Consider the following 22,402-nt stretch of genomic DNA (forward strand, 5'->3'; position numbering starts at 1 on the left):
TTTTGGGCCAAATAAGCCAAATAAATCTAGTCTGAATTGACCCTGGAGGCAGAGGTGAAATAAACCGGGTGCTCTCAGAAATGGTATGATCTCCCACAACACTGTTTACCGGTGTATAAACGCAGAGGGTCAACCGTGTTTGCGGCACATCCTTTATACCCAAGAGAAAGAGCACCCGTGTGACATCGAGCTTTCAGCACACCTTTCATTAGACCCGGAGCCGCCATATAAAAGAATGCTCCAAACGACTCCCGACCCCTGAAACAGTGGGATAGATACACTGGGTGTTGTCGGATGGGTGTAATAACTGGCTGCTGAAACCATCAAACTGGAAACAGTCTACATTCACCAAGTTCATTTAGACCGCTGGAAAACATTCGCTTTTACAGGAAATCAACTGGAATATGTTTGATCGTGTCCCCGTTTTACATCTAACCATGTAACTGGAGTTGCCCTTTGTTGTGTCAGTCAGTGGATCATATAACGGTTCTATCGAGAACCTCTAGGGACTCCTGAACACAGTACAGTACTTAGATCCTATGCTATAATCACGTTACTCACTCTAATGGGCTCCTTACGAGGTTTGGCAACACCACTTACTACGCAGTTCGTGAGACACCTGCACTTTAGGGGTTATGTATGCTAATCGAATGAGAAGCGGATGAGTGCCATTAATGCTAATGCATCTCAGGGTGGCGCGCTAGGTGTGTGTGTGTGTCTGTGTTAATGTGTGTGATTGCGTTCACGTCAGAGACACCTTTATAGGGCTGTGGCATGTAAGTTCAGCCACCTCTCATGTAACAAGGATCTAATAGTACGGCTGATTCCATTTAGCATGGCTGGTTGGGCGCTAACAGCTAAAGTTAGGCTAACGGCCTGTAAATTCCCCACAATGCGCTCTAGTGCGTTCCCTTTTCATTACGCCAACAAGTTTGTTTGATGCTCGGCAAAGCATACCAAGTGAACACTTCAATAGTAGCATTTCAGGGGAAAGTGTGGCATCTAATATCCAGCCCTGTAGCCAGAGTCATGTTCATTAGTGGACACAGCAGCAAAACATTGAGCAACGGAACACAACACTGAACGTTTGTCTAGGTAGTTCCTCCCTGTTCCAATCAGTTTTTTCCATTTGGTGTCTAATGAATACAACCCTCGTTTATCTCGTTGCAGTGACACAGGAAGGGGGTCAGAGAAAACTGGAGTGTCGACTCAGAAGGTGGCCTGGGAATGACCTGTCACCTTAATGACAAAGGGAGTTAATGGACAACCCTGTCGAGTCCCACAACAGGCGAGCAAAATGGTCTTCTCGTATCATTTTCCCTATTTTACCGCCTCCTTTTCCAACTTCCCTGCTCTTCTTCGGAATGACGGTGCCTGTCAGCCAGACAAATGTGCATCCCCTTGTTGCAATTCATTTGATTCTTGTTCTGTGTGAGCCCTTCCTTGTAGGATTTAATTAAGGCTTTTTCATGCGCCGAGCTGGGCTCCACTCGGCTGCTGAAAGGCCACAGTTAAATGTGCCTGTCTCCATGGGTTCTCTCTCTTTCTGTGTGTGTGTGTGTGTGTGTGTGTGTGTGTGTGTGTGTGTGTGTGTGTGTGTGTGTGTGTGTGTGTGTATACACGAAAGAAAGAGGGGGAAAAAGGATCGTCGGGGAGAGGAGATGGAGAGGAAGCATCCCGCTCAGCTCATCCCTCATCCCAAGCAGTCATTCCGCTCTTGTTTTATCAAGATGTCTTATGCTGCCTTTTACCATTCTCACAGAAAAAGGCACCCAGGGAAATGATAGGCATCTTGGCGGTTCTGCATCTTTCACACAGACAGCCTGCGTCCCAAATGGCACCCTATCCACTGCATTTGACCAAAAGTAGTGCACTATATAGGAAATAAGGTGCCATTTGGGATGCATCCCCAGTCTATCTGCATAGGGAGGGAACAAGCCCAGTACCAGCCTCAGCATTTGGTTGAGGGCTGTATGAGACAGAAGTGCTCTTTACATTATAGCCCTGACTCACTACAACACTTCTACTGTAAAGCAGCGAGTCCATTTGAACACAGGATCATACACTGTACCATTTACTACCTGATCTCTTCCACTTCAATGTATCCCAATGGAGCAATGGTATCATTAGTAAATCAAATGTAAAAATCTGGACAGACCTCTCCCCAGAGACCTCTCTTCCTCTCTCCCCTGCCTCCACCTGTTCTGCTCTCTCTACTGTAGTGTGCGTCGGATCAAAGGCAAACTGCATTCAATATTTCATTAGAGCGACGTGCGCGCGTGACGGCTCAATCTGAGGCGAGAGGCAAGCGACGCGCTGTTAAACATGAGCTCACGGCCCGGCGGCCCTGACGTGAACTGAGAGGCATAATCTCACACCGTTTACCATATTACTCCTACTTAAACGGCCAAGAAGAGAGAGAGGGGGAGAAGGAGAAGGAAGGGAAGAGCATGGAGGACAGAAGACTAGGGAAGCAGAAAGAGGGAGAGAAAGAGAGGGGGAGAGGAAGAGAGAGAGAAAGCGAGAGGGGGAGAGGAGAGAAAGAAAGAGGGAGAGAAAGAGGGAGGGAGAGACAAAAGGAGAGGCAGGAGAAGAGCATGAAGGAGAGAGAATATGAGGGAGAGAAAGAGGGAGAGAAAGGAGAGGGAGCGAGAGGGGAGAGAGAGCGAGAGCGGAGAGAGAAAGGAGGAGAGTGAGAGAGAGAGGGATAGAGAGAGGAAGGAGAGCGATAGGGGAGAGAGGGATAGAGAGAGAAAGGAGAGCGAGAGGGGAGAGAGGGATAGAGAGAGAAAGAGGGGAGAGAGGGATAGAGAGAGAAAGGAGAGAGGGGAAAGAGAGAAAGAGAAAGGAGAGAGAGAAAAAGAGAAGGAGAGAGAGAGAGAAAGGAGAGAGAAGAGAGAGAAGAGAGAGAGAGAGAGAAAGAGGAAAGAGAGAAAGGAGAGAGAAATGGGATAGAGAGAAATGGGAGAGAGAGGAGAGCGAGAAATGGGAGAGAGAGAAATGGGAGAGAGAGAAATGGGAGAGAAAGGAGAGAGAGAAAGGATAGAGGGGAGAGAGAAAGGAGAGAGGGGAAAGAGAGTAGAGAAAGGAGAGAGGGGAGAGAAAGAAGGGAGAGAGAGAAAGAGAAAGGAGAGAGCGAGAGAAAGAAGAGAGAAAGGGAAAAAAAGGGAGAGAGAGAGAAAGGAGAGAGGGGAGAGAGGGGAGAGAAAGGAGAGAGGGGAGAGAGGAACGAGAGAGAGAAAGAGAAAGGAGAGAGAGAGAAAGAGAAGGATAGAGAGAAGGGAGAGAGAAGAGAGAGAAAGCAGAGAGGGGAGAGAAAGGAGAGAAAGGAGAGAGGGGAGAGAAAGGAGAGAGGGGAGAGAAAGGAGAGAGGGGAGAGAAAGGAGAGAGGGGAGAGAAAGGAGAGAGGGGAGAGAAAGGAGAGAGGGGAGAGAAAGGAGAGAGGGGAGAGGGGATAGAAGAGAGAAAGGAGAGAGAAATGGTAGAGAGAGCGAGAAAGGAGAGGGAGAGAGAAAGGAGAGAGAGAAAGGAAAAAAAGGGGAGAGAGAGAGAAAGGAAAGAGGAGAGAGAAAGGAGAGAGGGGAGAGAGAGAAAGAGAAAGAGGAGGAGAGAGAGAAGGATAGAGAGAGAAAGAGAATGATAGAGAGAGAGAAAGGAGAGAGGGGAGAGAGAAGAGAGAGAAAAGAGAGAGGGGAGAGAGAAAGAAGAGAGAGAGAAAGGGGAGAGAGAGAAAGGGGAGAGGGGAGAGGGGAGAGAGAAAGGGGAAAGAGAGAAAGAAGAGAAAGGAGAGAGGGGAAAGAAGAGAGAAAGGAAAGAGGGGAGAGAGAATGGAGAGAGGGGAGAGGAGAAAGGAGAGAGAGAAATGGAAGAGAGAGAGAGAGAAAGGAGAGAGGGATAGAGAGAGACAGAGAAAGGAGGGGAGAGAGAAAGGAGAGAGGGATAGAGAGAGAGAGAGAAAGGAGAGAGGGATAGAGAGAGAGAGAAAGGAGGGGAGAGAGAGAGAAGAGGAGAAAGAATAGAGAGGAGAGAAAGATGAGAGGGGAGAGAGAAGAAAGAGAAAGGAGAGAGGGGAGAAAGGAGAGAAGGGAGAGAGAGAAAAAGAAGAGAGAAGAGAAAGGAGAGAAAGGGAAAGATAAAGGAGAGAGAGAGAAAGAGAAAGGAGAGAGAGAAATGAGATGGGAGAGAGAAAGGAGAAATGAGAGAGAGAGAGAGAACGGGGAGAGAGAAAGGAGAGCGAGAGAAATGGGAGAGAGGGAGAAAGAGGAGAGCGAGAAAGGAGAGAGGGGAGGGAGAGAGAGAGAAAGGAGAGGGGAGAGAGAGGAGAGAGGTGAGAGAGAGAGAGGAGAGAGGTGAGAGAGAGGAAGGAGAGAGGGGAGAGAGAAAAAGGAGAGGGGAGAGAGAGAAAGGAGAGGGGAGAGAGAGAAAGGAGAGGGGAGAGAGCAAGAGAGAGAAAGGAGAGAGGGGAGAGATCGAAAGGAGAGGGGAGAGATCGAGAAAGGAGAGAGGGGAGAGAGTGAGAAAGAAGAGATAAATAGAGGGGAGAGAAAGAGAATGAAGAGAAAGAGAGAAATACAGAGAGAGAGAGCAAGAGAAGAGAGAGAAAAAAAGAGAGAGAAAGAGAGAAGGAGTGAAGGCAGGAGAAAGAGGTCTAGATGGAGAAAGAGAAAAGCTGGACCGCATCTCCCACTTCAAAAATCCCTCTTTTCTTTCCATAGAACACTAAACTGGGTATACCAATCCAAAAACATGTTTTGGAAGTCACTGAGAAGATTTAGACAAGGAGCTCCCAATATAGAGAGGAGGGGGTATATAGCTAGAATATAAATAGATATAAAATGTCTTCATATCTGGGATTTATCTGTTCTTCTGTTCTTCCCCCTATGGACATTCAGCAGAGTCTTATTCAAATCCTAGCCAGAGGGGTCTTCTACTCTGTGGCGCTTCTCTGAGCTGCTCACGCCCCTACTGAAAACAAGTTGGCACACACGGAAGCCAGCTCACATTCCTGCATGAATGCCATTGTCTCTGTCCCAAAAATAACTATTTATTTCTGGCTATATGTACAGATCTTCTGATTGACTGCGTATTTAACAAGTACCTGCAAATAATAATGAAATAACTGCCGTTTTTTAATCAAAGCAAATCAACTGAACAATTGACAGAGTTGGAAATTGCAAACCAAGGACACAATTTAACCCAAGGAATCTCAGAAGCTATTCTTACTCTAGGACTCTGATATACAGTACGAGTCAAGTTTGGACACACCTAGACATCTTTATTTGTACTATTTTCTACATTGTAGAATAATAGTGAAGACATCAAAACTATGAAATAACACATATGGAATCATGTAGTAACCAAAAAAGTGTTAAACATATCAGAATTTATTTTATATTTTATATTCTTCAAAGTAGCCACACTTTGCCTTGACAACTTTGCACACTCCTGGCATTCTCTCAGCCAGTTTCACCTGGAATGCTTTTCCAACAGTCTTGAAGGAGTATCCACATATGCTGAGCACTTGTTGGCTGCTTTTCCTTCACTCTGCTGTCCAACTCATTCCAAACCATCTCGAAGAGGTTGAGGTCAGGGGATTGCGGAGGCCAGGTCATCTGATGCAGCACTCCATCACTCTCCTTCTTGGTCAAATAGCCCTTACACAGCCTGGAGGTGTGTTGGGTCATTGTTCTGTTGAAAAACTAATTATAGTCCCACTAAACGCAAACCAGAAGGGATGGCGTATCGCAGTAGAATGCTGTGGTAGCCATGCTGGTTAAGTGTGCCTTGAAGGGTAAACAAAATCGCTGACAGTGTTACCAGCAAAGCACACCATCACACCTCCTCCTCCATGCTTCACGGTTGGAACCACACATGTGGAGATCATCCGTTCACATACTCTGCGTCTCAAAAAGACACAGCGGTTGGAACAAAAAATCTCAAATATGGACTCATCAGACCTAAGGACAAATTTCCACTAGTCTAATGTTCATTGCTTGTGTTTCTTGGCCAGACAAGTCTTCTTCTTACCGGTGTCCTTTAGTAGTGGTTTGTTTGCAGCAATTCAACCATGAAGACCTGATTCACACAGTCTCCCCTGAACAGTTGATATTGAGATGAGTCTGTTACTTGAACTCTGAAGCATTTATTTGGGCTGCAATTTATGTGGCTGGTAACTCTAATGAACTTATCCTCTGCAGCAGAGGTAACTCTGGGTCTTCCATTCCTGTGGGGGTCCTCATGAGAGTCAGTTTCATCATAACGCTTGATGGTTTCTGCGACCGCACTTGAAGAAACTTTCAAAGATCTTGACATTTTCCATTGACTGACCTTCATGTCTTAAAGTAATGATGGACTGTCGTTTCTCTTTGCTTATTTGAGCTGTTCTTGCCATAATATGGACTTGGTCTTTTACTTAATAGGGCTATCTTATGTATACCCCCCACCTTGTCACAAGAAAATTGATTGGCTCAAACGCATTAGGAAGGAAAGAAACTCCACAAATTTACTTTTAACAAGGCACACCTGTTAATTGAAATTAATTCCAGTTGACTACCTCATGAAGCTGGTTGAGAGAATGCCAAGTGTGTGAAACGCTTTCATCAAGGCAAAGGGTGACTTTGAATAATCTCAAATACAAAATATGTTTAACAATTCTTTGGTTACTACATGATTCCATATGTGTTATTTCATAGTTTTGATGTCTTCACTATTCTACAATGTAGAAATTAGTTAAAATAAAGAAAAACCCTGGAATGAGTAGGTGTGTCCAAACTTTTGACTGGTACTGTATATTAGTACATGTTAAATAATCCATAGCTCTAATACACGATGCTGGCTACAATACTTCTTTGCTCATTTGCTACATAGAATCAAACTCTGAGCTATCGTCACCATCACAGTAGATTTTTAGCACTATTGTACCGGGATACTGATGAGAATTTCACACGCTATCAACAGAGCCATGCACAAACCACTGATCTAAAACATGGAGGAAAATTAACAAAACATTTAAAAGATGTGCTGAAATGAGAACGGACAGAGAGAATCATGGGAGTTGGCGGGTTTAGGTGGATCCTGGGACAGGGTTAGGCCGAGAGGCATCGGACACAAAACCGACCCCCTCTCGTTGTCTCATGCTCGCACAGCTATTCTGAAATGGGTCGGGCTGGGTTAGTTGGTCATTCCAATGGAGCAATGCTACTTGTGTTACAGAGAAAACAGTTTCCCTCTTAGTCAATAAAGCACAATATACTGTAGAAAGCACAATGCAAGGGGAAAACTGAGATGTCAATTTTTTTCTATGTGTATTTAGAAATATAGTATCTACGTCTATGGGTTTTCTAACTGGTTTAGAATAGTAGTGACTGATCCAGGTCCCTTTTCAAACTAAAGCATTGGTTGGAGTGTCGTCACAATTTAAAAACAGAGCATTTTGTCTCATTTGAGCGTCAGTTTTTCCAATTGATTTAGATCAATTATCTTCTATCTGTTATCCACTCTTGTAAACATGTTTGCAATAGCACTTTGCAATTGGACTTCAAATTGGACCTTGAGGTGTAGAATAGACTTTAGCTAAGCGTTAGCTGCTAACCGTTAGCGTTAGCTGCTAAGCGTTAGCTGCTAAGCCAGTGTTAGACAGCTCAAGCCTTGACTGTCAGTTTGAAAGGAGAGGAAGGAAAGTCACCAAGAGGTTTCATGCATGGTAAATCAAGGCGGTGGTCGCAGATAGAGAAAGCATGGCACTAAGCGTTTTCAGTCACAAAGTGGGTTACTTACAGGTAATAAGTGTAGGAGTGATAGGTTCTTCTGCCGAGTGGGGTGGTGGTAGGATAAAAGCAGTGGTGGGGAGCGGAGGGGAAATGGAATGGAAGGAAAGGAAAGAAAAAGTAAAAATATTAATGTACTGGAGAAAAATATATAGAAATGAAACAAAAAAACACGATATGGCGGCATACAGTGACGATTTACGGTACGACTGAGGCTAGGTGGTTGCTAGGTGGTTGCTGGGGACGACAACTCATGCGTGGGGTGTAGAGGGGATAGGTGGGACCTGCTGATTGGCAGGCGAGGTCAGGTGTGCAGGTGCTGCAGGAGATAATTGTGGGTAGCGTAGTGTCTTAGTGAAGGTGAGGGGCTGTCATTGAGAGGAGAGGATTGTGTTATTAAAGAGTGAGAGAGTGCAGGAAGAGGACAGAGGAAGCTCGATGGAGCCGTGTTAGAGAGCAAGTTAATCTGTAACTCTGGCTGGAATAAAATGTTTTTACAACAGCAGTGACTAATTCTTTTTACAATTGTATGACTCTACTATTTTTTACACATATACTGTTTGACAATCCCGGAAATTGCACTCATCCAAAACATTGGGAAGTAATGATAGTGTGTGTATGCAATAACACACAATATTGACAAACAAGCCTCAACTTTGTCTTACACATACACTATGTGACCCTCAGTGGTGTAAAATACTTAAGAAAAAATACTTTAAAGCACTACTTAAGTCGTTTTTTTTGGTATCTGTTCCTTTACTTATTCTCCGTTACATTCCTAAATAAAATAAAATATACTTTGTACTCAATACATTTTCCCTGACACCAAAAAGTCCTCGTTACATTTTGAATGCTTAGCAGGGCCGGAAAATGGTCCAAATCACACACTAATCAAGAGAATTCTGGTCATCCATACTGCCTCTGATCTGGCGGACTCACTAAACACAAATGCTTTGTTTGTAAATTATTGTCAGCGTTGAAGTGTGCCCCTGGCTATCCTCAAATAAAAACAGTAAAATAAAACTGTGCAGTCTGATTTGCTTAGTATAAGGATTGTGAAATGGTTTATACTTTTATTTGTGATACTTAAGTATATTCTAGCAATTACAGTTACTTTTGATATTTAAGTATATTTAAAACAGAATACTTTTAGACTTTTACTCAAGTAGTATTTTACTGGGTGACATTCACTTTTACTTGAGTCCTTTACTTAATTATGATAATTGGGTACTTTTCCCACCACTGGTGACTCTAAAAGACAACAAAAAATTGCTCATCGTTGAAATAAAAAAGATTTCAGGCTAGTAAAACATTCCTGAGGTCATCATGAATTCAGTGAATAGTCATTGGATTGAAATACAGAACAATAGCTATACTGACAACCACATAGTATGTAGTATGTACCACATAGTATGTATCCACGATCTATCCTCTAGATATTAAGTGCAGGGTGGAGATAGTCTAGCATCACTGGCATTCACCAGTACATACCCCCAGAGAAATCTGCTTAAATTCCCCATTGTGCTATGTGTGTGTGTTTCAGTACAGGCTGCTGAGGGAGGACGGCTCATAATAATGGCTGGAATGGCACAAATGGAATGGCATCAAACACATGGAAACCATGGAAACCATGTGTTTGATGTATTTGATACCATTCCACCTATTCCGCTCCAGCCAATACCACAAGCCTGTCCTCCCCAATTAAGGTGCCACTAACCTCCTGTGGTGTGTGTGTGTGTGTGTGTGTGTAGGCAGTTTGGCTATTTGCTCGGCGCTAGTTCCTGGGGATGCTGTGTAGCATAGACACTCCCTCTCCCTTCTTTCCCTCTCTCCCTTTCCCTCTCTCCCTTTGGCATTGGACTAGGGCTAATGTAAACTAGCCTGCAGCAACACAGCCGCAGGCATCTCTGGCTCTTTGAAAAAAAATAATAATAATGAAGCGCTTTCAGAAATTATTCCCTTTTATCTTTGCTAGTTTTTCCCGCCACAAGACAAGCTCCAAATATTTTCCTATTCCCATTGCCGGGGTCATTAATACAGTGACATTTGTTTGAGTGGAGGGCGGTATCGGCGTGGAGGGGGGAAGGGGGGAATATAAATATTTCAATGCACACCATATACCAGTGCCATAAACAGTTTAATGGCGCTTATCAGTATCATCAAATCAATTATTTAGCCTTGACGTTGACGATGCAGAGGGTTTTGAAGGTGAAAGGACAATCAGAGGGAATTCATTTGATTTGTGCTATCATGTAATTACACTAAGCACACAACTCCTCCAAAGCCACAGCTTAAAGGGACCCTTCAGGATTTTGGCAATGATTTTGGCCCTGTATCTACTTCCCCAGAGTCAGATGAACTTGTGTTATGCTAGCTGTTTCCATAGATTTCCAGTCATTGCACTAACGCTAGTTAGCAATTGAGCTAACACTTCAAACTATACGTAGATACATAAAGATGGTATCCACAAGTTCATCTGACTCTGGGGAAGTAGATAAAGGGCCTCACTGAGCTATCCCTTTAATGCTAGATCTCAGGGGCCAGCTATGAGGGAATGGAAACCTTCAAACGGTCATTCCATACAGTCAATGTATTTATTGAGTGGACCTTGATAGTATCTTACCTTTTCTTCATGACCAGCACCACACCGAGGAAGATGATGACGAAGAGCAAGACACCGGCGATGACTCCAGCGATCTTTACCGTGTGATCCGTCTGCTTCTCCGGCTCTACCGCGTCAGGCTTCCTGGTCGCAGTCCCTGGTGGTCAAAGAGTATGGGCAACAACGGTCACCAGGTGGCCATTTTGGATCCATGTCATCATTATCCTCATGGTTGTCATATAATTTACCACACACTTCATTCTCATCAAGAACTTAAGACCACACCCGTTGCCAGTGGAGCGTTGCTATGTTAGACTACAGGGAAAGGCTTGAAACGAGAACAATTTGAATTCATACATTGTTGTTATACTTCATTATGACAACACTGTCTTCAAGTCTACTGGGTGGTCCAACTCTGGCCTAACTCTGGCCTAACTCTGGCCTAACTCTGGCCTAACTCTGGCCTAACTCTGGCCTAACTCTGGCCTAACTCTGGCCTAACTCTGGCCTAACTCTGGCCTAACTCTGGCCTAACTCTGGCCTAACTCTGGCCTAACTCTGGCCTAACTCTGGCCTAACTCTGGCCTAACTCTGGCCTAACTCTGGCCTAACTCTGGCCTAACTCTGGCCTAACTCTGGCCTAACTCTGGCCTAACTCTGGCCTAACTCTGGCCTAACTCTGGCCTAACTCTGGCCTAACTCTGGCCTAACTCTGGCCTAACTCTGGCCTAACTCTGGCCTAACTCTGGCCTAACTCTGCGGTTAGGAGTTGGAAAACTCCAGTAACAACCTTTTTTCCAGATGGCAAAAAAATGTGTGCACTACTGACGCTTTACTGTATTAGACTTCATAACATGCTGTGCTGGGGTCTTTTCATGTTAAATGTATTGTCATGTAACGTAGAAAGTGTTTTTAGAGTGACGACAGTGACATTTACACAGCTCTCCTATTGCAGGGCCTGTATATGGCTGCATCTTCTCTCAGGCTTCCACAGCTGCTCTAAACTTCAGCTGTGCACTCCCCGTCTGTCCTCCAGCCTCCCTCCTGGGATGACCTGCTTACGAGCTACCTTATTTCCCCCCATCCCCCCCCTTCCATCCCTAAATGAAGCAGTCATTTGCCCTCGCCTCAGCTCCTGCACCTGAGAGTGCCTGATGAACTCATTAACCATGCCTTTTTACACACCTATTGTCTTTGGGCAACACAATATGCACGTTGCCTCGCTTGCCTTGTGGCGGTGCACAGACAAGAAAATGGAGAGAGGGGAACTACTTCCTAGGGAGAAATGTATTCCCAAAGTAGGAAGTGACGGGTGATCACACCGATGGCCAGGGCATTTAATATCTGCTCCAATCAGATAACCAGGCCTCTCGCAGCAGAGACACTGTGTAACACTAGTACTGGGGCCTTCCCCTCCTCTAAGAGAGGGAGAGAGAGGAGGAGAGGAAGCAGAGAGACAGAAAGAGAGAGAAGAGAGAGGGAGAGAGAGAGAGACAGAGCTAGAGAGAGGAGAGAGATGGAGGGAGACAGAAAGATAGAAAGAGCCTCCTGCTCTCCTGTTTACTGTATAATGTGATGGAACGTCAACCCGCGGCCCGATGAAATATCCATTTCCCCGCGCTAAATGAGTTCGGGATGAAAAATAGTCGGGACACGCCGTTCCAATTCGCCCCGGCCCCCGAATCTATTCCTCCCTGCCAGCGCCACTTTTTCAATCAAAGGGTGACAACATCCATCACTCGCAGCTCGTGCGGCTATCGTTGTTACCGCAGTGACGGATAGGGAGGCCGGCAAACGGGGGGCTCATTCCGCAGTGGGAATTTGTGTTTTACTCCAAAGGGTGAGTCTGGGTGAAGTGAGGGGAGAGAGGAGAGGGCGGGCCTGGAGGACAGAGGGCCTAGGAGAGAGAGGAGAGGGCGGGTCTAGAGGACAGAGGGCCTAGGAGAGAGAGGAGAGGGCGGGTCTAGAGGACAGAGGGCCTAGGAGAGAGGAGGTGATCATTCAGCGGTCTGTGAGAGTATGGGTAACACACAGATCACTCTCTTGAGAAGGGGGTGTCAAACTCATTTTACGGAGGGCCGAGTGTGTGCAGGTTTTTGTTTTGCCTTTCAATTAAGACCAGCAGAGGAGGGGAGTTCCTTACTGATCAGTGACCTTAATTCCTCAATCAAGTACAAGGGAGGAGCGACAACCCACAGACACTCGGCCCTTCGTGGAATGAGTTTGACACGTGCTCTGGAGTCCTAAGGTTAGCCGCCCTCGAGGTTCTACACCTAGGTGGACTTGACCATCACCTTGAATGAGATGTTGAGTCCAGAGGGGGACAGAAAGTCATGAGCACTCACATACCAGGCAGGCAGTCTCTTAGAATGCAAATGTCTGCTACCAATTAATCCGTTATTCCATATACTGTGAATACCACTAGATAAAACCGAAGATGCCTTTTTAGCTGGATAACCAGAGAGCTGGTTTTTGGTGGTGAGGATTAAGGTGGTGAGGGAAAAACCTTCAAGGAAAGCAATAAGGTGGACTTCTGACTCTGTTATACATTGAAAAAACATTAGGAACACCTTCCTAATATGGAGCTGCACCCCCTTTTGCCCTCAGAACAGCCTCAATTTGTCAGGGCATGGACTCTACAAGGTGTCGAAAGCATTCCACAGGGATGCTGGCCCATGTTGACTCCAATGTTTCCCACAGTTTTGTCTTGTGGCTGGATGTCCTTTGGGTGGTGGACCATTCTTAATTTTTGTTTTTTATTCATTTATTTCTATTTAACTAGGTAAGTCAGTTAAGAACAAATTCTTATTTACAATACACACAGGAAACTGTTGAGCATGAAAAACCGAGCAGCGTATCAGCTCTTGATACACTCAAACCGGTGTGCCTGGCACCTACTACCACACCCTGTTCAAAGGCAATTCAATATTTTGTCTTGCCCATTCACCCTCTGAACATACACAATCCATGTCTCAATTGTCTCAAGGCTTAAAAATCCTTATTTAACCTGTCTCCTCCCCTTCATCTACACTGATTGAACAAGTTTTTATTTAACAAGTTACATCAATAAGGGATCATAGCTTTCACCTGGACTCATCTGGTCAGTATGTCGTGGAAAGAGCAGCTGTTCCTAATGTTTTGTACACTGACTTTAAGGTAGACCTTGTGTGTGCAAAACGATAGAAAACAGTTGTTTACATGAGAACAGAGTGTTTCAATGAGTAAAGACTGAACAGGCAAGGTCAGATTGACACCCTTGCCATCTCCAGTTTGTGTTGGGAAACATAAAAACATCTCCAGCTGTGTTGGACTTTTCAACTATTATCTTTCACTCCAAACTTTTCTAAGTTCTCTCCTTGACATCTGTTTATGGGTCATTAGAAAACTGAATGCCTGGAGAGTCAGAAAACACTGGTTCTTTTTAAGTTTAAAACTTTAAACGGCAGATATCTCCAGCTTTGAAGAAAGGAGCAGGGCTTTGGGGCTTTCAGCGTGGCCGTTTCATGTCAAACTCAAACTAAGCGAGGTGCTTTGGGGGATAGTGTGGTCTCGGTAGCTCTGTGTAGGAGGGAACGTCAACGTCAGTGCCTGAAACAGTGCAACAGCTGGTTAACAACACACAGCGGCCTCCACTGCTTTCAGCTCAACAAGTCCCCAGGACACTGTAAATAAAACAAATTATAGTCAACCACCCCCGCCAGGTCACTGCTATCTAGAGACAAAACCGATGTTGTTGATTTTGCTGTCCATCCAGCCTGTACTGAAATGAGCTGTATCTGACTCATGCTTTAATAAGTCATTATAAATACCATAGTGTTGTCACGATAACAGTATCGTCCTAGTGTTGGAAACGACCAGCCTTAAAATTGTCACCCAGAGCTATAGCACACAATATTTTACATACAGTAGGTTTTTAAAGTTCAGTCTGCTTTGTGTTGACATTTTTGCCATCGAAAACCAGGTATCATAGTATCGAGATTCTGGCACCATGACAACCCTAATACATGTTAACTGCAGTTGTTGGTTGAGTGTCGTAACTTTTGGTGGAAACTGAAAATTGTAAGTGTCAAACGGTGTTGCATATTGTAACAATTTGTCTTTTCCATCAGTACTTTTGACATTATGTCCTCCGAATATTCCCCTTTCTGCCCCTCAAAAGTCCTGTTCATTTCCTGTGATGCTTTACAACCCAAAAACATCCAATGGTTAAATATTTTACAGGAAACCATTTTGCATTTCACAGTGTCTGTGTGACTGGGGAGAATCGTATGACTTCTTGTATAAACAGAAGGCGGAAAGTTTTCATCTTTCCTTTGATGCTGCAGCTGCCTGGTAAATATTGAAATGTAATTTTCTGACAGCAGGTTAAGCAGGACGGCTTTGTCGTGCCAGTGTGCAACTTCTCTGCTTATTGCTCGCTTCCCGAGGCCCATATTGATATTTCCCCCCCCCCCCGCTTAACTCGTACATCACCCTTGAATGAAAATGTAATTCTATGTTTTTGCAACACAACCAGGTGTTCCAGGTACCAAACTCCTTGTAACACTATCTGTAGGATATGAATACGATGAATACTGACCGAATGGCGGGGATGAATATTAAGTCAACTCTATGGTGGAAATCCAGATATCTGGTAACCTAGTTACCCATTGACGGTCTCCCAAACAACATGTCAGTCACTGCACATCCTGTTTTTTAACACTTAGACACACGCTACACAATGTAACACAAACAGATATAGCGGCTATAAAAAGTTAAGGCACAAACAAAAGACACTATAAATCGAACACAAAAGGTAATGGATGCTCACACACACACACACACACACACACACACACACACACACACACACACACACACACACACACACACACACACACACACACAGGAGAGGGCTGGGCAGTAGTAGTGGCGGTCTGACCTGTTAGTTGGTTGTCGCCAGCCGCGGGGGCGATGCGTATGTAGGGAGTGGTGAGCTGAGTCACGATTATGGCGGCTAAGGCAAAAGAAGAAGTTGTTCCAGGCCAACATGCAGGAAGAGAGAGAAGAAGAAGAGGGCAGGGCTGAAGCCAAGAGACTCAGAGAGAGAGAGACCTCTCACAGGGAGGAACAGAAAATGACATACTGTATCGTTCACAAACTTGGCATTTGTTAAGTAACGGTTATGTTTCTATACATTAGTAATCATCGCAGAAGCTTGGTTGATGACTTGTTTGTGTTGTGTGCTCGTGAACACCATGAGGGAACTAACACAGGCATTTCATACAAACCTGAGGGAGCTATGAGCCGCTAATCGCCTCAATATTTAGTTCACTGTCATGCTTATGGCCATCTGTACGGGCAGTTAGTCCCGCACCAAAAACCCCCTCGGGGGATCTGATTGGCTAACACCACTATGACTGGCAGGTACCCCAGTCAGAGAACCTATTAGCTGATGCTCCTCTTAAAGTGACAATGCTCAGGTTCAATAAAAACAAATTAAATGCCATAAACGATAGCAAAGAACAACAAAAAAAAGTATCAAAACAGTCCTTTCTATGATGAAAATAAGGGAGATTCAAACTCAAACTTGTTTAGCGTCCGCGGCTAAAAAGTGTTGGAAACAACACAGGAGATAGCGCTCATTAGCATATAGCATTATAGCCCAGTCTTGGCACCGTGAGAGAGAGATGGCATGTAGTAAGGCAAATAGATTATCTACCATCTGTACACAATTACATTGCAGAGCAGCGGCGCACCAACGCCTGGCTAGTGGTAGAGAAGTGGATGGTGCGGCTTGCTAAGTAGCACCACTGGAATCTAATATGCTAATGTTTCAAGGGGGGGGGTCAGAAAATAGGGGGGCAATGAGAACTCTGACCATCTGCCGCCAATTTACACTACCGGTCAAAAGTTTTAAAACACCTATTGATTCAAGGGTTTTTCTTTATTTTTACTATTTTCTACATTGTAGAATAGTGAAGACATCAAAACTATGAAATAGCACATATGGAATCATGTAGTAACAGAAAAGTGTTAAACAAATCGAAATATATTTAATATTAGAGATTCTTCAAAGTAGCCATCCTTTGCCTTGATGACAGCTTTGCACACATCTTAGCATTCTCTCAACCAGCTTCATGAGATAGTCACCTGAAATGTGACAGGTGTGCCTTGTTAAACATTTATTTGTGGAATTGATTTCCTTCTTAATGCATTTGAGCCAATCAGTTGTGTTGTAAATAGATAGGGGGGTATACAGGCTATTTGAAGAATCTGAAATATAAAATATATTTTATTTGTTTAACACTTTTTTGGTTACTACATGATTCCATAAGTGTTATTTCATAGTTTTGAGGTCTTCACTATTATTCTACAATGCAGAAAATAGTCCAAAAAAAAAAAAAACTTCTAAAACTTTTGACAGGTAGTGTAAATGTTTTCCCTTTCCTACGATTGGTAGACATCTCCCGTGATGGGGAGGCGGTTTGTGAAAGTTTGGGCACATGCCTTTTGGCTAGCAAAGCTCAGTCCTATGGCCTGGAGGCTACAGGCACTAGACATGGTATAGCCAACAACCATACTGGTAGGTGTGCTATTGACTAATGGACAGGTTACAGTCTTTAGAGTGGAATAGTAACTTCATTTTTTTTGGTGGGCATTTTTTGGTTCTGTTAGAAAACAAAAAAGTATTTGACTGAATACTGCAAGGTCTAAGATAAAAATGTGTTTATGTTATTACTTAAGACTTAATCTATTAATATTACTTAAAACTTAATCTGCTACTGTTGTGTGCTTAATGTGACTTAAGCTTTTGCATAGAGGACATTGTTAATAGGAAAATGCATTAGTTATATTATTAAATCATTAGTTATATTATTAATCATTAGGTATAATAGAGACATGAGGGGTGCCATAAGGAAGCTTGGGAGGGGCTGAGTGCAGTACTGACAAGGGGAGGAACCGTTTTAGGCCCATATCACTTAGGTCCCTGCCTAGCAATAAGGATACAATGTGTAGTGATAAGGAGGAGTGGGGTATGTATACTACAGGATGAAACCCTGTCTTTGTCTAATGCAGCTGTATTGACCCTCTGCGAAGAATAAACTTTTGTTTGAGCTTTCATAGTGTCCGTTGAGTTTGTACTCTGAGAATTAGAACCTAACAACACTTTACACAAGTACACTATCAAATTGAGTGAGAGGAAGTAAGGTGAGTGACCAAACATTAGTCTCTGAAAAGCATGAGTAGCCGATAAGAAGAAAAGCTGCGAACAGCATTATAGTCCTGTGGTCGCGCCAAAACAAACCTTGGTAATGTTCAGGTGTGTGTTGCGTGTGATAGAGGGGAAACACATTTCAATCAACGGTGGGTAGATTACTTTCATGCAATGGGGCCAGTCCTACCTTTAGTGGCCACTCGTACACAATCGATTTTGGTCTCCTGCGAGGGGAGAAAAAAAGAAAGAAAGAGAGGAGAGCAAAAGAGAGGGACAAAAATGGGAAAAGGCATCAGTTCTCAGCCACAACAAATTGCAACATATGTAGCTGTCAGGGCTGTGTAGGGCCTGCTGCCTCAGTCAGGCTGTGCTCGTTCCAATCTGCTGAGACAGACTGGGGTGTAAAACAAAGGGGAGAGAGAGAGAGGGAGAGAGAGGCTGTGGATCAGCACCTCCGCTTGGCCTCTAGCAGCCAGCTGTCAGAGACTAGTCTGCAACTACACCATGTCTGTGTGTTCTCTACAGTTTATAGCCAGAGTCAAGCACGACCTTCAGGCTCCATACACACATGTTCACATACAAGTGGGCACATACAGTAAGTGCACAGAGATATTCACAGGAACATATGCACATACAGTATACACTAGATGTGGGTGTGCACACCTCAAATGTCCATAGTGGAGCTAGCTGTACAGTAAATCACACTGTGATGGTGGATAAGGGGGAGGCTGATGGTGGACAGAGTATGGCTGTGACTGGGAACCTAATAACTGTTGAAACACGCTCACCCACCCCGGTTTTGTTTTCGCTCGTCTTACAAACGTGGAAGCAACAAACACAGAAAAGCAACGCGGCATGAATATTCAAGCGGTTGAGGAAAGTGACTTGGGGCTTATGCTTAAATCCCCCCGTGTTTTATGACAGCAAAATGCTCTTGTGTGGCTTGTTGCATTATTGAGGAGACGACAAATTAAACCGTGGAGTGTGCTGAATAATTAAAACAACCAGGAGGATGGTGTGAGTGTGGGACTCAGGTGGGGAGTGGAGAAAGCTCTGGAGCAACAAGGGGACGAAGAGACTGTTGTCTACTAGGGCTGCTTGATGACATTGGAGCCAGATCCTGCCATATGGCAAAATGACACCAGCACTTAATGAGATACTAGCATGTAAATGGAATAGCTGGCTGTAATTTAGTTAGAATGATTCGGATCACTTAGAATCTAGGATTAGAATATCTGGCTTAAACTAACAAAATGTGAACATCTCCATTTTCAGTTAGGCCTTACAGCTCCTCAGAAGAGAGACCCAGGGCCTACTGATCTCCTCTCCAGCCTCCCCAGCAATTTGTGGGGAAACTGTCTCCTGTTTAAAATGTCAGCACAGAGGCTTCAACTGTAATGTGTGTGTATTATCAGAGACTCATATACACACACAGAGGATTCAACTGTAATGTGTGTGTATTATCAGAGACTCATATACACACACATAGGATTCAACTAATGTGTGTGTATTATCAGAGACTCATATACACACACAGAGGATTCAACTGTAATGTGTGTGTATTATCAGAGACTCATATACACACACAGAGGATTCAACTGTAATGTGTGTGTATTATCAGAGACTCATATACACACACAGAGGATTCAACTGTAATGTGTGTGTATTATCAGAGACTCATATACACACACAGAGGATTCAACTGTAATGTGTGTGTATTATCAGAGACTCATATACACACAGAGGATTCAACTGTAATGTGTGTGTATTATCAGAGACTCATATACACACACAGAGGATTCAACTGTAATGTGTGTGTATTATCAGAGACTCATATACACACACAGAGGATTCAACTGTAATGTGTGTGTATTATCAGAGACTCATATACACACAGAGGATTCAACTGTAATGTATGTGTATTATCAGAAACTCATATACACACACACAGACACACACACACACACACACACACAGAGGATTCAACTGTAATGTGTGTGTATTATCAGAGACTCACATACACACACAGAGGATTCAACTGTAATGTGTGTATTATCAGAGACTCATATACACACACAGAGCTGTACCGCTAGCTGCTCCCCTACTGCCCCACAGCACCCTATTAGCAGTAGTAGGAGTCAGACGGCGTAACATCCCACTCCTCTCCCAGACTTCCATTAGAGGGTTAGTGTGTATCCCTGCTCCCCCCACCAGAAGGTGAGACCAGAGCACCGAGACGAGACAAGCCTAGTCTCACCCCCACCCACCCACCCAACCCCCTGGATAGTCTTTCTCCAATTAGAGGCAGTGAATTATCTAATGGCCCGAGTTTGAGAGCAGAGGAAAGGAGGAAAGCGGAGGAGAGGAAGAGAGCGGAAGAGAGCGGAGGAGGGAAAGAGAGGAGGAGAGGAAGAGAGCGGAAGAGAGCGGAGGAGGGGAAGAGAGGAGGAGAGCGGAGGAGAGGAAGAGAGCGGAGGAGAGGAAGAGAGAGGAGGAAAAAGGATGGACTTTTCATTAGGACTAATTTATTAGCATTTAAAAGGGGATATGGTGGATAGTAAAATTTTTTCCAATTAGGCCAAAGTGTCTAATGCATTTGTGAATGGCCATACTTGAATTTTTTACTATCTGAGCCACAGGTCATTGATAAAAGGGTTGTCTGGCCTCTGGCTGTGCTGGCCTGTACTCTCCCCACTGACAGTGCACTATAGCGGTTAGGAGGGGGGGTATAATAAGGTTGGTTGGAATACTGGGTTATTGACCATTATGATGCAGGATTGGTTATCAAATAGGCCTTGAAGGAGAGTCTTGTTGTGCCTGTTCATTGATCTTCATTTTCTGCACTCGTACAGTTTGCTTTGCTGTCTGTTTCAGACCGGTGATTTCACAGTGGCTGTGAATGGATGATGGAACTGGATGATGGAACTTTAGTGGTGGGTTAGACTTTATGTAGGTTTTTGGTGGCAATGTTGTCTCCTACAGTAGTAGGTGACAGCAGATGAGAGTGGTCATGTTAACCCTGGCTGTGAGGGCGTGGGACAAAATGTAGATGACCAAGAAAGAACGCACTTAAAAATAGCAATCCATCAGACGGTTCCATAACGCCACATTGACGTGAACATCCTATTTCTACAGGTGCTTTTAAATAAGAGACAATTTTCTTTTCAAAATGAGGACTATTTAGGGTACTATTTATATCAGATATTAACAATAAGTTCAAATTAATTCAAAATGGGCTTTTGTAAAGCATCAGTTAAAAGTCATTGAATCACTTTCACATCCAACCTTGTTGTGGGGCGTGAACGAGCTATGACTGACATGTCAAGCCAACCAATCGATAAGCAGCCTCTGGAACATATCCCAGCAGCCAATCCCCACCCCAACATCTCCCTAAGCACTCACCCCATTGGCTGTGCTGACAGCCTGGTAGTAGATGCTGTAGCTCTTGTGGGGGAGGAGGGGGGCGTTCCAGTAGCCGTTGTAGGTGCGGTTGTCTCCGATGCAGAAGGGTACGGGGGTTTTGATGTCGCCCATGGGCAGCTCGGCCGTGAAGTAATACTGTGAGTTGAGCACGGTGGCGTTCTGGAAGTGGATGGGCACCGGGTAGCAGCGCAGGATCTCTGCCACCCTCCGTGCCCGCCGAGGGCGCTCTTCCTCCACAACCACCTGGTACTTACTGCCGGGGAAAGGGAGAAAAAGATCAATCAATTAAATGTACGTATTTGTCCCTTTTAACAACAACATTGAAGTGCTTCCCAGTAATGCCCCCCCCCCCCCCCAAAAACAACAACATACAAATAAGACTTGGAATCTATGTACAATAAGGACTACATTTCACAGGTAACATAACGTAGCAGGTGTAAAAGTATTGCCTGAAAATGATCCCCTACATACTGTTCTTGACGAGAAGGAAAACATAATAATACTGTTGGGGGAGGTTCTCTTCTGCACTGTTCAACCAATCCAGTAAATGTGGAGGAGCAGTTAAGATGGAGGGTCGCCAGAGAGGAAGATAACTGGGCCCAAAACCTCTTCTCCAGCAGGTTGAGTTTTTATGTTTATTTCCCTCACCAAGCAAGGAGTTTTTGTATGGAGGTCAATGAGTGTCGAATTTGCTTAATATATTTTTTGTATGGCTTATTTGCTATGTGGCTTATTTGATCGAATAGAAGTTTCATAATGATTAGGTTGTTACGAGTGTACTGATACAAGTAGAACACATGACATCCTGGCAACTTTGAGAAAAACCACTAGCGGAGTTGTGCCTTGTCGTCACTAGTTACCACAGCCACAAAGCCATAATCCCCACCTATTTCTACAATTTCTCTTCTTAAAATGTGATTTTAAACCTAACCACACTGCTAAACTTACGTCTAACCTTAAATTATGACCAAAAAGCAAAATGTTTGCTTTCATGAATTTTTCACGATAGAGCAAATTTGGACTTTGTGGCTGTGGTAACTAGAGTATCTGCCCTCATTGGCTCGAATGGTCCCACCTGATCTTGCCTCCTCCCAACTGCCTTCCATTTTTTAAGCCATTTTTCATTGTTAGAGCGGAGTATCTGGTCAATATAATGGATAGTATGCGGTGTTGCCTTGTTAACGTCCAAGAGTGGAAGTCGCAGCACAGGCTCCCTTTCCATTCCTTGAAAAACAGAAGATTTGATTGTTGGGGACTCGGCAGAGGTCAATTTACAGGTAAATGCCAAGACAAAGGAAACGCCAACATAAAGTGTCTTAATAGGGCGTTGGGCCACCACGAGCCAGAACAGCTTCAATGCACCTTGGCATAGATTCTACAAGTGTCTGGAAATATATTGGAGAGATGTGACAC

The 22,402-nt window shown here is 44.2% G+C and overlaps 1 protein-coding gene across 8 annotated transcripts in view; it reads right to left on the reverse strand.

The window, feature by feature from the left end:
• LOC129859197 (receptor-type tyrosine-protein phosphatase mu-like) overlaps positions 1–22,402 on the reverse strand; it is a 306,071-nt gene that overhangs the window by 72,309 nt on the left and 211,360 nt on the right. For 3 of the 8 annotated variants that reach the window (XM_055928654.1, XM_055928649.1, XM_055928648.1), the window contains exons 12-16: positions 20,969–21,242; positions 17,754–17,790; positions 15,290–15,364; positions 10,390–10,525; positions 7,777–7,806 (exon numbers count right to left, since the gene is read on the reverse strand). In XM_055928654.1, the coding sequence (XP_055784629.1) occupies positions 7,777–7,806; positions 10,390–10,525; positions 15,290–15,364; positions 17,754–17,790; positions 20,969–21,242 (552 nt within the window). The remainder of the gene's footprint in view (positions 1–7,776; positions 7,807–10,389; positions 10,526–15,289; positions 15,365–17,753; positions 17,791–20,968; positions 21,243–22,402) is intronic. The other 5 variants (XM_055928651.1, XM_055928650.1, XM_055928656.1 and 2 more) reach the window with 3 other exon arrangements.

The sequence above is a fragment of the Salvelinus fontinalis genome, chromosome 7 (assembly GCF_029448725.1).
Source record: "Salvelinus fontinalis isolate EN_2023a chromosome 7, ASM2944872v1, whole genome shotgun sequence".
NCBI lineage: Eukaryota > Metazoa > Chordata > Actinopteri > Salmoniformes > Salmonidae > Salvelinus > Salvelinus fontinalis.